Source organism: Nannobrachium achirus (assembly GCF_963921795.1).
Source record: "Nannobrachium achirus genome assembly, chromosome: 1".
NCBI lineage: Eukaryota > Metazoa > Chordata > Actinopteri > Myctophiformes > Myctophidae > Nannobrachium > Nannobrachium achirus.
In genome coordinates, this window is record NC_137810.1 from 63,693,968 (window position 1) to 63,711,618 (window position 17,651).

General features: G+C 42.0%; 1 protein-coding gene across 1 annotated transcript in view; it reads right to left on the reverse strand.

Annotated features, from left to right (window-relative positions):
• LOC308289319 (cytosolic phospholipase A2-like) overlaps nucleotides 1-3,966 on the reverse strand; it is a gene marked incomplete at both ends in the record, with an annotated part of 23,735 nt that extends 19,769 nt beyond the window's left edge. Inside the window, 3 exons of the mRNA XM_080730995.1 lie at nucleotides 388-536; nucleotides 1,648-1,729; nucleotides 3,934-3,966. Of these exons, the coding sequence (XP_080587121.1) occupies nucleotides 388-536; nucleotides 1,648-1,729; nucleotides 3,934-3,966 (264 nt within the window). The remainder of the gene's footprint in view (nucleotides 1-387; nucleotides 537-1,647; nucleotides 1,730-3,933) is intronic.
• Nucleotides 3,967-17,651: the final 13,685 nt, after the last annotated feature.

A 17,651-nucleotide genomic window follows, 5' to 3' on the forward strand; every position in this document is an offset into this window, starting at 1 on the left:
GCATTTTATAGCGCTTTTCTAAGCAAGTTGCGAACTCAAAGCGCTTTACAATGGTCCATTCATTCATACACTTTGGGTTCTTGTCATATCATTTGCAATTTTCTGAAACACTTATAATGTAGGCTGTTTCTCAATATGCATTGTGTACTGTCCTTATATTGAGGAACACCCAATTATAACCAATTACGTTATTCTCATGCTTCTCATGCCAAACACTCTGATCAAATGGAGGGGGGGCTCTCTCCATTCCGACATGTCGCCACTCCGACAGTGACTTCTTATTGTTGTAGTGGCAACACTTCCATAGAGGTTATAGGGTTAGTGTCTGTCAGAAAGGAGACATGTCGGAATGGAGAGATGCACCCCGAATGGAGTTCTCAATCTCACCTCCAGGACATTCTGCTGGTTGGGGTCCAGTATGAAGTCAAAGGTCTCCTTCCATTCTGGATTTATGTCGTTGTCTATATGGCGAGTTCTCTTTCTGCTCTCTGGGGCCGTGGGAATGAACAGCTCCACATATGGGTCTGGGGTGTCCACTGCAAGGAGAGCAATACACATTGTTTCTTTATCATTGAATGGATGAAATGGGACGCAACATAGGATGAATTCTATCAATTTCGGGGTTTTTTTCTGTCTCTTTCTCTTCGATGTATAGGCTAGTAATCCATCTACAGTACATCTACCGGTATGTTTTATTTAGTCTAGACTTTTTATGTTTTTAGATATTCATCTACATATATATTTTTTAATGACAAAGGTTCATTCCCACCGGACGTGATAAACATAACCATAGCGATATGTCGGCGTTCAAATCAATTATGGCAGCTGTATCGTTGTGGTGTGGACGCTGCCATCCACTTCAATTAGAAACGATATTTGTTATCGTTATCGCGCCCAGTGGGAAAGGGCCTCAATGCCTTTGTATATCAGACTGCACTTAATGGAAAGTCATTTATATGTGTTTCTCTGGACACTGCTATGGTGTTCTTAAAGCTTAGGGGCTCCGATCAGGGAAACCTCAGTTAACATGTTGCCATATACGTAGTGTTATGTTAATGCATGCAGTCATGCATACAAACACCTGTGGACAACCGGTCAGAAGACATTCCGAATGGAGAGTGTGTTGTACTGGTAAATGATATTAACCAGAATAACAGGAGTAACAAGCAAGGACGTGGAGAGAAGGTTAGAGAGGCAGGGGCTGGAATTTCCAAAAGGGCCTTTTGGTGGAAGCACCGAAAATAGCAGACCTCCAAGCTCACATGAGGTCGGCTATTTTCGGTGTGTGAAACCATGCACACTGAACTAAGCATAACCAAGTCAATACAGGAGATGTGGCGTAATGGCATGGATTTCTACACAGAGGGCAATTATTTCAACATAAGACGCTGCATTCAAGTTCAGGAGAGTTTTGACAAGGCAATGCTATTGAATGCTGCCTTCACGTATGGCATGGAAAGAGGGCATTGGCATTTCTTTCACCGTAGTAAATTAATTAATAAAGTAATAAAGTAAGTAATAAATTGCATTTATGGTCTGGAAAGGGCAGTTTTTACAGACAGATAAAAGGGCAGGGGCTCAAGCCCCCTTTGATGTCTATGTGTGCACGTGCCAGTCGTGCCTGGTAACAAGTGAATCAAGACTCACCCCGGTCCCCCCAAGTTCCGTTGGTGACACCTTCAGCCCGCACCACAGTCACTCTGAAAGTGTGGGAAAACGGTTGTTCCACCTGTGGAGAAACGTAAACAACACATTGTTCAGCTCAAAAGTTTGAGAACCACTGTTCTATGTAGTTCACCTTTTGTTTCACTCTTAGTTTTTTGTGTTTGCTTTACCCCTCACCCTTATCCTTTCTTATTGTTTTTCAGGACCTGGGTTCAGGTACTCATGCCACGTCCCTTTTTAAGCCTGTCTCCTGAGTCCTTTGCGCCGTTTGTTAGGTTTTAGCACCTCGCCCACAATACACCTGACTATAATGAAATGACTATTTTGGGTATTTTATTTTGAAGTTTCAGTTTGAAAAGGAAGCCTGTGTGTTTCTGAACCAATCCGAGGGGACCAGCCCTTCAGGCGATGGGATTTAAAATCTGAGTAACGGGAGTAATGGGAGCCAGCAATGGGAAACAAACAGGTGAATGTAATCAAAGGTTCATTTATATGCAAGCGGACCTGTCGATGTCATCACTTTTTTGAATTTCTGTTCACAGGAAGTAATTAAGAATGGCCTATTTAGGGACCTTTGATATAAACATACACAAAAATGGTTTTTGGCATTTAGTATTAGGAATGCCCATAATTATGATTATCACGGATAAGCTCTAAAAGTGTGAAAAATGTATTTTTCATTTCAAAGTCCAGCTTTATTTAGAAGGCAAAACAGAACAAGCCCATAATACAGAATATGACAATCACAAGGCTTCAGCCTTGTCTGCCCACACGGCCCCATGGACTCAACAATAGGTGTGGCATGGCCTTTTACATAGAAATACATACAGTATTCATTCAATGCTGAGGAAGTAAGCATGAAAGAGGTAGGTGTCAGACGCCCTAGCCAGGGCCAAAGATCCTTACGCATATGTAAATAGCAAATGTCCCAGAGAAACTAAGCTTGAAGAAGCAAACTTCCAATATTTCCATAACACATGCAACACTCTCACCCACACTCACACCACAATCCACTCATGCATACATGCGTTACAATAACTGACTTTACTGATATGCCCACCACATATGATCATCCTTTATTTGTTTAATTGTTTTAGATGATTTAATAAATACAAATGTATGTTCCCTACCACCCCTAGGCCAGTGACTCACTGAAGAGTTTGATGAAATTCATACACAAGCTATGATGTAATCTTTCTTATTAAAGACTTACAATCTTCCTAGTCCATCATAATTCTGAGGTAAAATGACAAGAATCTTTTGTTTTGTAACCATGAGTGTGCATTCCCATTTCTTACTTTAAAATGTCCTCAATGGGAGTGAACATACTGTAATACTCCATTGCATGGCGGTGTTGCTTGCCAACAAGAACTCTTCGACGAGTGACACTGTCATACTATTTAGTATAATGAATATTAAGATATCATTTGTTTGAGTTATTGCTGTCAGATCCGGCAACTGGTACAAAATATTCAGGGTAAGGTCATAAACACTTTACAGATTATTTCAACTTAGATAAACACAGCCTAGATTAAGCCCAAATCTCCAATATCCTCATAGAACAGGGTTGCCATCCTGGAGGCTAACCTATCCAGTGAAAAAATAACTACCAAGGTAATCAAAAAAGTCAACCAACGAATTTGTTTCTTGCAAAGGGTTGCCCCGCTGATCAATATTAAATCTCGAAAGACACTAGGAGGTGCTCTTATTGGGCCCCTCATTGATTACGGAGTCCTTGTCTGGTATCGCGACACCCCAGCTGCCTTAAAGTTAAAGCTCCAAACAGCCCAGAACAAACTAATTAGGGTTGTGCTTGGTCTTCCATCTCAGACCCACCTTACCGATCATCACCACGAAAGCGTGGGGTGGCTCAAAGTAGCTGACAGAGTACAGCATCTTGCAATGGGCCTGGTGTACAAGATTCACTACACCTCCAAGATACCCATGTACCTGGCAAACTACTTCTTAAACACCAGAGGCAGCTTTTTTTTTTCTTTTTTTCCCTGCCTTTGTATTTGATGTTATGCTTTTGAAACTGATATTATCCAAGATAAAGTATGTTCTATCCGTCTGTCTTTCAATGTTATATGAGATACTTAAAGTGTGGTTCCTGTGGAAATAAGCCTCGGCTTTCTAGGATCTCCTTTTTGTTGTACCTTGTACCAGTGATTTGTACTGTCATGAAACTGTACTTTTTTCTATTGCAAACTTCTAATAAATTCTTCAATCAATCAATCAATCAATCAATCAATCAATCCGTGTACTTACAATGATGTACTTGTGAGGGTCTATGGACGCCATGTTGAGATGGTAAGTGGTAACACTCAGCTTCCAGGAAAAAGCCTTTGTCCAGATGCAAACTTGAACTCAGGAAGATCCTTCCGTTAGCATTTAAAGACTGGTGAAAGAAAGATAGCATTTTAACATAACAAATATAATTGCAGTAAGACAGTGTTATACGTGGATTATAATGCATTATAAGAATTTATAAGCATTATAGACATGGGATTCATATACATTCTGAGTGTAGCCTATCTTAGAAGTGAAAAAGACTTAATTAAGTATTGATTAAACTCTATGTAAAGGGAAATTCGGATACTTGGTGCTATGGTGCTAAATTGTGCATAGAGCTATCAAAGGGTGGATATTGGCTTTATGTCAAAACCGGTTATTGGCGTTTGTTCTGTGATTGATTAAAACAGAGCAGATGTGTGACTAGGCATGCACACTGTGCATGCCTAGTAAGCTATGCACAGTAAGCTATGAGTGCAATAAGCAAGCATATCTAATATGATGGGAAGCCAGCCAGGGCAGTTCACTTTTGCTTTTAGGTGCTTAACTTTGTGTACAGTCAAAGCTCTTGGAGACTGTAGGCTCCTGCTGAAATATGTAGCTGATGCATATGAATAACTTTTTTTTGTAGCCTAATTGTAGTAGGCCTACAATATTTGGATAGTCATGGAGTAAAAGTAAAGGTACTGAACATTGGAAATACTCCAGTAAAGTAAAAAATGTGCTTAGCCTACATCAAAACTGTACACAGCCTACAGTAGGCCTACTTGAGTACAGTAGGCTACTTGAGTACATACTGAGTTACTTTACACCACTGAAATTAAGATTAAAGAAGTTGCCGGGCCGGAGGCGTTACGCACGACCGCTCTGACAGGCGGCTGACTAAAAGATTAAACCGGGATTTCTGTACCCCTGCGAGGGCTCAACTAAAGTCAAAATAAACTAAACTACTTCGCTACTCACCAAACCAAAGGTAGTTTTGCGTTGTTGAAAGTCTATTCTCCGCGGTGGGAAACCTCTCAGCACCCCACCCACTCTTTAAAATACATTATTTTTGTCATGAAATAAAATGCACCCACCTCGAGGCACCCAGCGGCCACCGCACTGACCGCAGATACAACACGGAAATAAGCGGCGGTCGAGTCAGATGCGTTTTATTTCATGACAAAAAATAATGTATTTTACAGAGTGAGTGGGGTGCTGAGAGGTTTTCCACCGCGGAGAATAGACTTTCAACAACGAAAAACTACCTCTGGTTTGGTGAGTAGCGAAGTAGTTTTGTTTATTTTGACTGAAGTTGAGCCCTCGTAGGGGGTAGAGAAATCCTGGTCTAGTCTTTTAGTCAGCCGCTGGACCAGAGCTACGCACGACCGGCCTCTCTCACAGTCAAAGACTAACGAAGGATGCACCAACTACACGAACGAACATGCTGTTTTTCAATTCATTTGAACAAAAATAAAATGGCTACATACCTTTTACAGACGCTTTGCAGCTCACAGAACTTGAAAAACTGACATGCTGTGCAAAAGTTCTAATGGTTCGGCCGGCGGTGTTGTTCACAGTGAGAGAGGAGGAGGAGAAGCAGGAGAGACGCTCGCTCACACACACGCCACACCAGACGTGCAGTGCAGGAATAGGACGTTTAGAAGAAAGTAGTAAAACTCAAGCTCCAAGGAAACATGAGTATCTGACTTCTGGCTGTCTGTAGTAATAATGTCCAGCTTTAAAAGGGTGCGTCACAAAAAAGCCTTGGAAAAAAAGGGAATCTCCAAAGAACTCAGAGAACCTGTATGTGACTGCATTCCTTTAGACGATGCTCTGTGCTCTCTCCCCAGGAGCACTCCTGTTTCCGTTCCAGGGGCGTGCATAAAGTTTCCACCTGATGTGGCGCAGACGGGCTTATCACTAAACCTGGCCTGGGGCGTCAATTGGGTATGGCAGGGGTATGCAGCTGCCATACCCTGGGCCCAGGGGGGAAATAAAAGTGACTTTTAAATATAAATCCACGAATGTCTCTTTTTCTATCTGTGCTGGTTATGCTGTTAAATTACAGTAACATACAGTGCAAAATTTAACAGAATTGTCACTTTAACCAGGTAGTATATTCTCCACACTTTTATTCTCCCCATCTTGACAAAATGGCCTATTCCCAGGTTCTGCAGGTCAGCTGCACAGGTGCAATGCATTATTGTTAATTGTGGCACGTTTATTACTAACATGCCAAGTTAGTTGAAATTCTTGAACAACCATATCCATCCCAAGAAACCGTAGAAACAGGGGAAAAAATGTAGGTCTACTTCTTAAAATAAATGTATCATACCTTAGCTTTTTCTGAACTGACGCCACTGTCAAGTTTGACCTGTGGCGCAGAGGGGCTTATCACTAAACCTGTGTAGCAGGGGAGACTAGCTGATCCAATTAGTCATTAATGAGAGCCGATGCCCGGTGGTGACCAGACCAGTCAGTTGAGTAATGGTGTGAAAGTGAAAGACATAAAGTTTCAAGTTTCAAGTTGCATTTCAAGTTTCACTAACCTGTGTAGCAGCAGGGGAGACTATATTCTTAGTCAATTAGTCATTAGTCATAATGCCCTGTGGTGGCCAATCATTTGAGTAGCTTAGTGATATGAAATTGAAAGACACTCAACTTTACCAGACGTGCTATTCAACATTTTGTCATCTTGAATTGAATCACACCTTTGTTTTCTTTTTACCGTTTCTGCAATTATTTCGTTTAGCCAGCAATTAATGAAAAAAAAAACCCACCTGAACTCTGAAAAGCACTTGGAATTGTAGGCTTTACAATACATTTAGTTCCACTCAGTTCCACAGATAAATAGGCTATTGTGAACTGAATAGTCGAACTACAAGCTCACAACCACACGCACTGCAAGACTGTGCGCTTGTACATCGACAATTGTCACAATGCTTGCCTCTTTATTATGTAGGCCTAATATTTGAAAATGTGGACAATTTGGTGTTAAAAAAGTTGTAATGGACGGTCATTAAATCGTAGCATAGGCCTATGTGTTCTCTCCGTCATGTTCTTGGATTAATGTAGGCTTAATGTTGTCTGACGTGACGGCCCTGTCCTGTAGGCTACACACATTTCTATACAGTATGAAGACAGGGAAGACCTCAGGCTAACTGCAAGCACAGTCAAAATTAGCAACATCCTTTGTTGTCTGAGTTGCTTGTTAATTAGCCTATTATGTTGGGGGTATATTTGCTGATAGGGGTCAGTAGGCCTACTGTCTTTTAACAGACATATGCTGCCATCTAGTGGTGGAAAGGGCACTCACATTCATAAAGCTACTTGTGTTGTTTTTGAGCGGTGGTCACACCGTCTCCATAGCGTGGCCGTGTGTGTCTGTGTGTGTGTCTGTCTGTGTGTGTGTCTGTCTGTCTGTCTGTATGTAGCCTCTGGTGTAGCCTGAGTACCCTGGGTGACCAGAGAGGTGCTGTTGAGTCTAGCCTGCCCTGAGCATCAACTGCAATACACACACACACACACACACACACCTAGGGTTGCCACCCGTTCCGTATAATACGGAATCGTTCCGTATTGGACAATTAAAAGATGCGTTCCGTATTGAACCAATACGGAACGCGGTTTGTTCCGTATTTAACCAAATGCCCCATAAAGGTCTGTCACACAAACCTCAACACAGAATTTAACAATAATGAATGAAATAAAACACAGGAAAAGACAGCAAAAGGAGGGAGAGGGTGAGGCGGCTCGCCTCGCAGTCGCTCTCTCCTCTCCTCTCCTCTCGCTAGCCCGGCCGGCCCCTGTCTGCATTATGCACTGCATGTCGCTGTCAATCACCGTTGCCTAGTTACAGTCAGCGCACACCGCGCGCTTTAAAAATGTCGTCTGAAGACAATAGGCCTACTCCACCGCCTCAAAAAAGGACAGACGCCTACAAAGGTACAGACGCGAGTGGGAAGAAACAAACCCGTGGCTTGACAGCGTCAGTGAAGGTTGCTTGCCAAGCAACCTAGCCTACAGTAGCCTTGCGTAGCCAGGCTTACTCATCTCCGAAGAGAAAAGAGCCTACAGTGTGTGGAGAAAAATAACATGCAGTTGCCAGGTCTGATAATATAAGCCATGTTGGGCTAGGTTGGAAGAAATTCCATGCAGTGTTGCCAAATCTGACTATTATAAGTATTTTGGGCTCTTATTTCTGTAAAGTTGCTCAGGTGAAGCCTATAGTGAAGCCTATTCAGCCTAAAGTAAAACATTTGTAATCTTCGTTGCTAATAAAGCACTTTAAACTTTAAGTATATGACTTAATGGTTTCTTGACTACCTTCTCTTTACTGACCACCAAGTGACCCAATACAAGAGCCAGGTTCAAATCATTCATTGCTTTATTTCATACAAAATTAACTTATTCATATTTTAGAAACAATTGGCCACTTCAAACTGCAAAACAATATAGGTTATACCATGTTGTGTGTTATAGTTATAACTATTCTATGCATTTCATGGGTTTGGGACTGCATTTTTTCGCCGGCCGGCGGCTGTGCCACGCGCACGGAACGCACGCACCGCGTGCCCGGAAGAGGTGTTCCTTATTTCAATTTCTGAAAGGTGGCAACCCTACACACACCCCCACCCCACACACACAGGCACCCCCCCCCCCCCCCACAGGCACCCCCCCCCCCCCCCCCCCCCCCACACACACACACACACACAGGCACCCCTCCCTCCCCCCCCCCCCCACAGGCACCCCTCCCCCCCCCCCACGACCACCGCTCAGTTCACACGGGTGTGATTTTTTTTTTTTTGCCAACATGCCAATTCAGCATTCCATGAGATGAATTCATTGTTTGGTATGAAGGTAAAGTAGGCTCAATAAGAATAAGTGCAGAGAAACATACACATAGGCCTACTGTACAAAACACATTCATGAAGACGGCTCATAGTGGACAAAAATAATACTTAAGAGCGTGTAGATCAGCTATTTCCGCAGAATGTTTGCATATTATTTTCACTTCAATGCTATAAATCATTCACCAATAGGACAAGTCATTGCTTTCAGCTGCTCTGCAGCTTCATCAATGAGGAGGTTAAAGCATTTATTTATAAAGCTGTTCTACAAAAGCTCTCCTCAGCCCTGCTTTCTTGGACCTCGTACACACAGCTGCACCTCTCCTGTGCTTCTCCTTGGGGGACGAGGGGGGAGGGCAGCGTCCAATTCCTATATGGAAGACTGCCATGGGCAACTGGCTGCCCGGGGGCCACATTCACTTAATGCGGCCCACAGGTTAATATCGGAATATATAGGCCTATATTATTGATTTCAGCTGTTATAATTCCAAACATGCAAACATGACCCGCTTTAATTACTTCAGTCTATGACTAGTACTCTTTTTTATGTCCAATGCATTTGTATTTAAGTTCATAAAGTATTTTAACAGAAGAACATATATTTTTGAACATATACTTTTGAAATTAAATAACATTATTACTTTTTAGGATTCATTTTTTATTTATTTTTTAAGCTAAAAATAATTCAGGATTCCAATTCAAAAATAGCAGATCTACAAGCTCAAAACACATCACACACGGTGGCACAGTCGATAGCACAGCTAGAAGCTCCTGGGTTCGATTCCTGCGTGTTATCTCTGGGTCATCATCAGTACACATACCCTACTGTAGGTGGGCTTGGCAAAAGGGCCTTTCTGTGTGGAGTTGGCATGTTTTCCCAGTGTCTCCTAGGGTAGGTACCCTCACAAAAACATGCAGTAATCCTGGTCTCTATACTGCCTCCCCCTGGCCAGCCAGGGCGCCTGATGGAGGTGAAAGGAACTGGTTGGAATAACATGTTCCTTCACGCACTATGTCCAGCAGAGGAATCTCTCCCCTGTCAGGTGAAAAGAAGCGACTTGGACTACTCATGCATAGAAGGAAGCATGAGGTCAGTCTGTTGCTCTCCCCAGGTTGGCAGAGGGAGTGTAGCGCCCAGGATTACATTGGATAATTGGCACTGGGTGAAAAATGTGTTGCAAAATCGTGGAATAGAATTTTTAGAAAAAAAGAAGAGATGTGGGATGAAAGAACAAAGCTGAAAATTATGTTTTTTTGTTTGTTTGTTTTTTCAATAGTGGACACTGGAGAAGCGCTCACCACTGGCATCACCACTGGCGATCTTCACTACTGTCATCACCACTGGCGATGCCAGTGACATCACCAGGACTGCTGGTCCCTCATTGGCTGTTAATGATGAAATTGCCAGAAATGCTTGTCCCTGATTGGGCCATGGGCTTAAACGCACACGGCTACCTACAGATCCATCTAAAAAAAATCGAATATAAAAGTCAATTTTCTTGAAACCTTATTATATTTTTTTTATATTTTCATATATTCTAATCTAGACACATTGCACAATCAATGAATTATTCCAACCCTTTTTTGTTAAAATGTTGAATTTCTATGGCATACACCTCAATGACCTCATGCATATCAAAAGTCCATATTTCAAAATATTACAATATTACACAAGACCACTCAAAACAAGGATTTATAATAGAGAAATTTCAACCTTCTGAAGTCAGAGTTGCTTGAAGTCCAGTGGGAAGTTTACACAGTCAATTGTGATTTGGGGTGCTATGGTATCTGCAATTCTTTTTTGCACAATATTCAATTTATTTTCTTATTTTTTCTTCTTTTTTTAGACTTTCTGAGAGAGTGTAAAATGTATCTCTTTTAGTGTTTCTTTATGTATATCATATCTGGATAAACTCCAGTCCCACATTCATTGTACACATACACACATCCTACTTAAAAGTTACTTCAACTTAAGTAAAGCATTTGAGTACTTTTTTTCCACCACTGCTTGTGGGACAGCCTCAAGTTTCATGGAGGTCAGATATTCACTGCTTTTGCTGACCATTACATACCTGTAGTTAAGACCTGACCTGACCTGGACTGATCTATTTTGTGTCCAGACCATGCAGGGGTGTCATTTGGGTCATCGGGCCACCTCCTTGAGTTTACATTTAACCTCAAATTCTCAGAATTACCTCATCATAGTTCATTCATCTGATTTCATCACAATCGATGCCCGTTGTCGTAGATTAGAGGTTATGATTGATTATGTGTGACGTTATAGAGTACATCATGTATTCATTGATTATATTAATATCTAGGTCTGTATGATGATACTAATACTTGATAGTTAGGAGTAGAGAGGCCTTCAGTAGGCCTCAGTAACTATTGTTTTGGTAAGGCCTATCTTGTTATGGTACGCTTTGTTCCAGAGGCCTTGAAGCCACACAGTATAACTCTTGTGTTTGACCATTCCTCTTGGCAGAACTACCTTACCACTGCCCAAAGTGTTAAACTGTACTTCTGTCCATGATATCATGTTTACATAAACTTGACCACCGCCACCTAATATAATTGTCTTGTCTCCTCTGTTTCTCATGATTATTGATTGATCTGAATTCCACCACACCGTCCATCTACTGTACACTACCGCTTCTCACACATTGAGTGAGAAGCTGTGTCCAAACTTTTGACTGGTAGTGTACATGTGACACGTTAGATAAGCCTTTTATTGTATTGCAACCATTCATTTATTAACCACATTTAACGTGGCATCCCTATTTTGGTAATGTCAGTATAGGGCAGGCGAACATGTTTTTGCCTCCAAAATAGTCAATTATAGTTAATCAACAAGCTCTGAGAGTTTGAGAGATTTTGTTTGGCTATTTTAGTAATGGGCCTATGGGTAACTTATTTTTTGCTACCCTATTTCTTTCTGAAATTACGCCATGGACCATGGACGGGCAGAGAATGTTAGAGGGGAAGTGGCTGAAATGTCTTAAAAAAGGCAACTGTGGCAAAAAAGAAGAAATAAGCTAAATTAGATGATCTATACAAGCTCACAATGTGGCGCGCTGAGTAGGGATGGGCGATGTGACATTTCTGGCCGATATCCATATCCGATATAGATAATTCATTTCTATTATGACTCATAACCGACACAAAACGGTGTCGATATGATGTCATTCTAAATTAAAAGAAGAGGAATGTTGTCCATTCAGAAAAAATGCATATAAAGACTGAATTTGAAAAAAGCAATCCCTTTTTATTCCAAAACTAGGGATGCACCTTTATTGAAATGTTGGCCCATATCCCAACATAAACAGCTTGAATGTAGTATTTGTATTTATAAATGTTCTACCGTCTTGCTCGTCTCGTTGTCAACGTGAAAAACTTACATTGTCCGAGCGTGCACACACACATGCGCGCGCGCGCGCACACACACACACACACACACACACACACACACACACACACACACACACACACACACACACACACACACACACACACACACCCTGACACATCACTGTAACATCACAGGTCTACGGGTTTGCTGTCAGGGGAACCACTCTTAACAGAATGGGTTTGCCGCTCTGACATCACACTCTGGCTTCTCTGTGATGGCACACTAACAGAATCCCTTTTAGGCCCATATATGGAGTTCCCTGATGTCATCAATATTAAGAAGGACAAGTAGAGTCTGCACACTGGTTACGCTCCATAAGGTTTATTGCTCGTCAACGTTTCAATCTCAATAGATCATCAGGACATCTAAATTCTGATTTAGGACAAAAGTCTGAAGATCTATTGAGATCGAAACGTTGACGAGCAATAAACTTTATGGAGCGTAACCAGTGTGCAGACTCTACTTGTCCTTCATGCTTCTGCTTGTCTAGCACCTGGGCCACGGATGTGCGTGCACTATTCTCTTCAGTCATCAATATTAAGCCCATATCTAACAGGACTTCATATGGGAATGCCCATACATGGAGGCCACATTACATCGGGCACATACCACACTAACAGAATCCATGTATGGCCAAGACAGTGTGGCTGGTTCTACAGACAGGGATCTCCATGTATGGGCATAAAAGGGTATGATGTCAGATATCAAAGACATCATAGGACTTTCACATAACGAATAACTGAGTAAGCATGTTTGGGCTCTCACAGCATATCTCCATATACCGGTACAGTACCAGGGGTCTCCATATATAGGTAAGTGGTCCGATATTCATCACTGGCCAGATGGCAAATAATTGGCGCGACCTCTCCCTTTAGGGCAAGGTCGTGGGTCGCCCTGAAGCGTCTTACTAGTTTAAAGGTTAAATGACATTCTGTTTTTACCAATCATAAAAGTCTTTGCCCTGGTCCTAAAAACATGTTTTAAAATGTTTAAACTTGAAAATCCACTCCATGGAGCCATGGTGTCTCTCTCTGTTTAGGTGTCATGAAAAACGGTCTGTCACCTGAAATACTCTAAACTCACCACCAGGGGAGCCTCTCTCTCCCACTCATTCTAACAAAATAAATATTAGTAGGCCTATAGTGCAGTAAGTACATGTACTTGAGTACAATTTTGAGTATTAGCCCTAACCCTAACCCTAACCCTTTCCAATTTTCAATTCTTATACTTCTACTCCACTACATCTCAGAGGCAAATGCACTTTATCTCTCCACTACAATCATTTGGAGGCTTTAGTTACTAGTAACTTTGTAGATTTTGATTATTAATACAAATCAATCACTTCAGCCCTTATAGGACAGCGATTCTCAAACTATGGTACCCAAAGTGGCCACACACACACACGCACGCACACACGCACGCGCACGCACATACAGATCTGCGGCCGCCCCGGCTCCAACACACAGAGATGCGTGTTCGCATTTTTTGTTGCTTTCGCACACAAGACAGTGGCTGTGACACAGACACACACACAACCATGGCAGCTAAAGAGGCTGAGCTAAGCCCTGGCCTGAGGCATACGCGTCTGCATGATCAGCGGGGAATTGTGTCATTACGAGCTGAGGCGCGGGTGTTTTTTCTTACCCCGGGAACGATACATTACCGGAGCCCTGCGGTTAATATGTACCTTCGCGGAGTTCAATTTAGACCGTCGGCGCCGCGGTAACGTTCAGCTCCGCTCCGCAATGCAGAAAAACGTCATGGTCCTTTGTAGTTATAGCAACATATTTTGGCTAAATGCCTCAGTTTAGAGAAACACCTATTGCTTGTGTTATAGCGTTTTACTGTCTGCTCGCATTACTGTCTGTCTGTGTGTGTGTGTGTGTGTGTGTGTGTGTGTGTGTGTGTGTGTGTGTGGGTGCGCTGTGCACTGTCACAGCAACGACAGAGTGTCGGTAAAAGGAGGGAGGTTCCACTTAGCTCTACCCCGGGGAGCAGTGCACTGTTAGTCGGACACAGCCGACACAGAGTGTCGGTAAGAAGGAGAGAGGTTCCGCTGTGCGCAAATACATAGCGATTTTAATTATTTCACTAAAGCATAAACAGACTACTTGATATGAAGGATATTGATGTAAATAAGATATTTGAATGGATAAATGTATTTTATATGCCCATATTTACAATTAAAGGACGATATAATGTAAGAGGTCACTTCCTCAAAACTTGGGCTGTGGAGAAATAACTCTATGGGAGAAATACAGACAGGGAGACTGGGAGAGAGGAGGACTGACGACGTATGAGTCCAGTATCCAATGAACTGCGCGTTTGAGACTCATTATGCAGAAACCGGCACAAACACACAGATAGCAGGAAAACCACTGCATGTCAAAAGTTGTGTTTTTTTTGGTGTAATTGAGGCCAGGGAACATTAAAAAAAGCATAAAAAACTCAAAATTTATTTTTGGATGTCACCACCCCTTTAAGTACTGTACTTAAGTAGAGTTTTGAGGATGTCGAATTCTTTCACTTCTACTGCACTACATCTCAGACGGAGCAAGACAAACGACGGCGTGATGTTTAAGGTGCTGAAAGCACTGTGTGTGGTGTTACACCAGTTGTGGTACGTGCAATTCTGTGACCTGCCTTCATGGTTCTAGGCGGAGGTGAACTCAATTCGATAGGTAATGAAATGTGTAAATGTGTAACTGGCTCCAATTCTGTGACGTGACTTCCGGTATAGCCGGCGGACCTGAAGTAATGGATGTACTTGAGTACTACTTCTGTTGTGGTACGGACTTGTGTTTCGGAAGTTGTGAAGTAAATGTACTTGAGTAGTGTAGTGATGTTTATAGTAGCACAGTGTGTGTTGTTAAACACAAGAAGCTGCATGCACGCTCGCTCGATCCAAAATGCACAATCGCGATTTAATAGGGATGGAGCTTGTTAATTTGTATAGTATAGTCTTTTATCGAGCCCACTAACGTTTTCTAATATTTTGTGGAAAAATATGAGACCACAAATTCAGAACATAACTGGTATCTTTTTTTCATTGGCCAATTGTTGCGACAATGAGTTTGTGGCCTACCACCTTCTAGGAAGATGACAATTAACAAAAGTAACAAAGCACATTAAATATCATTAAAACAAGCATTCATTAGTGTGCAATAAGTGTTAAATGGCTTTATATTATGGATAGTACTGTAATAATTTCTTGATCGCCTCTTGTCTTGATTGTTTAAACATGACATCATGGGCCGCTATGCTCGATAACAAGCTTGATAAGCCCAAAGGTTATTGATACCGGGTACTCAGTAAATCTGTTATCGGGTTATCGAGCTACCCTTGTTTAGGGTTAGGGTTAGGTACTAATATCCTTTTTTGCATTTTCTTGCAAATGAAGAAAACACCCAAAGAGGTGAAGCATTGAATTAGCCACAATCTATGTTGGAGGGACTGAATACAATGATCCCATGTGTTGTAATCAGAAATAGTCTTCATCAGTAGCCCATATTGGGTCAGTTACCACATACGGGCCATAGTATCAGTGTATATCAATGAAATAGATGATTCCTTCAAGCACAGATCAGTGTCTGGTGTGTCCAGAGTCTACATAGGTTCAGGCCATCATTATCAGTGTATATCAATGAAATAGATTATACAGTCAAGCACAGATCGGTGTCTGTTGTGTCCAGAGTCTACATAGGTTCGTTGTGTAGGTTCTGCCAGAACAGTCCAGGGTGCTGGTGCTTCTGACAACGGATACAACATGATGAACGTTTATGATTCACTTTATTCATGATTCTTTTTGTGAAAATAGTCATTGTGTCATTAACATGTGACAAGAATTGGTATCGTAATAGCATGAGTATAACAAACAATATGATAATGTTTATCTTTTCTTGTGCTGACCAGAACACAGTTAAGACCTGACCTGACCTGACCTGACCTGACCTGACCTGACCTGACCTGGACTGATCTGACCTGGACTGATCTTTTTTGTGTCCAGACCATGCAGTGGTCATCACTTGGGTCATTGGGGGATGGCAAATTGCCACCTCCTTGAGTTTCCATTTGACTTCAAATTATCTGAATATGTTTTGCTATTTTAGAAATGGGGCTATGGGTAACTTATTTTTTGCCACCCCCTATTTCTTTCTGAAATTACGCCTCTGAGACCATGGAGTTCACAGTGGGTTCCCTCGACAGATTTCCAATGCTTTTTCTTTTTACCACAGGGATTTTTATTTATGCAGAAACTAAGATCTATGGATATCATAAACCTATGAGAGATAATTAATCTTCTGACATTAATTACATTTGTTTATTGAATTTTAAAGCTGTTATTTATTTTTAATCATTTATGTTTTCCCCCCAAAACATTTTAGTTTTGTTTAGATTGGCTGTTTTCGCAGCTTGATACCATCGTACGTATGAAATAGGGCTTTGAATTAAATTATCGCATCGCTCCTTTTCCAGATCCTCCGGTGGGGCGAAACGAAACAGCCACGCCAACCGAACTTGCTCTCCAAGAAGATATGCTGGCTGGTCTGCCATCCAAACCACAAAGTGATCCCAGCCATGGAATGCAGGATGAGGAGCGAGTGAAGTGTCGCCAAGGCAGTGTGTCTGCACTCTCTTTCTCCCCTCTCCCCTTTCCCCCCCCTGGGCAAGGACGCACAGCGCAGCAGAGATTTCCATGTGGAAATCTCTGCTGCGCTGTGCGTTCTCTCTCTCATCTCTCCTGAATCCGTCATCAGGGGTGTCACAAGGGGGAGAAAAGTGGGACTGAGTTATAGGGCCCAAGGTGGAGGGGTCTTAATTATTTTTATACTTTAGCTATTGAAAAATAGCAGATATACAAGCCTTGAAAATGTGTGCAAATCTTTGAATGTATGTATTTTTTTTTAAGCGAATATTTGTAACTCAAAATTTGCTTCTGGGGGGTCCCTGGAACTAATTGTTTTGAGATGGGGGTCCGCGGCCAAATACATATAATTTTGGGGGTTCTTCACATGAAAAAGTATGAGCTCCACTGACATAGAAGCATAGGTTTTTCAAAAAACCTTAGAAGGTTTTGAAATATTCAAAGACTTGCACACATTTTTACGATTTAAAAAGAATAGCAGATCTACAAGCTCACAGCGCGGCACTGTACCGTGCTGTGAGCTTGTATATCTACTATTTTCCAATGGTTAAAGCACAAAATAATGCGTGATGAAGAACATTCAGGGGGGCCCGCAGTGAATCCTTGTACCCAGGGCCCAGAATTTGGTGCGACACCCCTGTCCGTCATCTATATCTCCTGCATGGAGACACCAGACTAATATTTACCCCTGGCCTCATCACTATTCAACGCCTCTGGGTTGTCGCGTTCAGCCCGATTGTTCTTCAGCCTAAAATAAACATGTGGTAACGAAAATTGCACACGGTAGGAACAGGGACATGCTGGG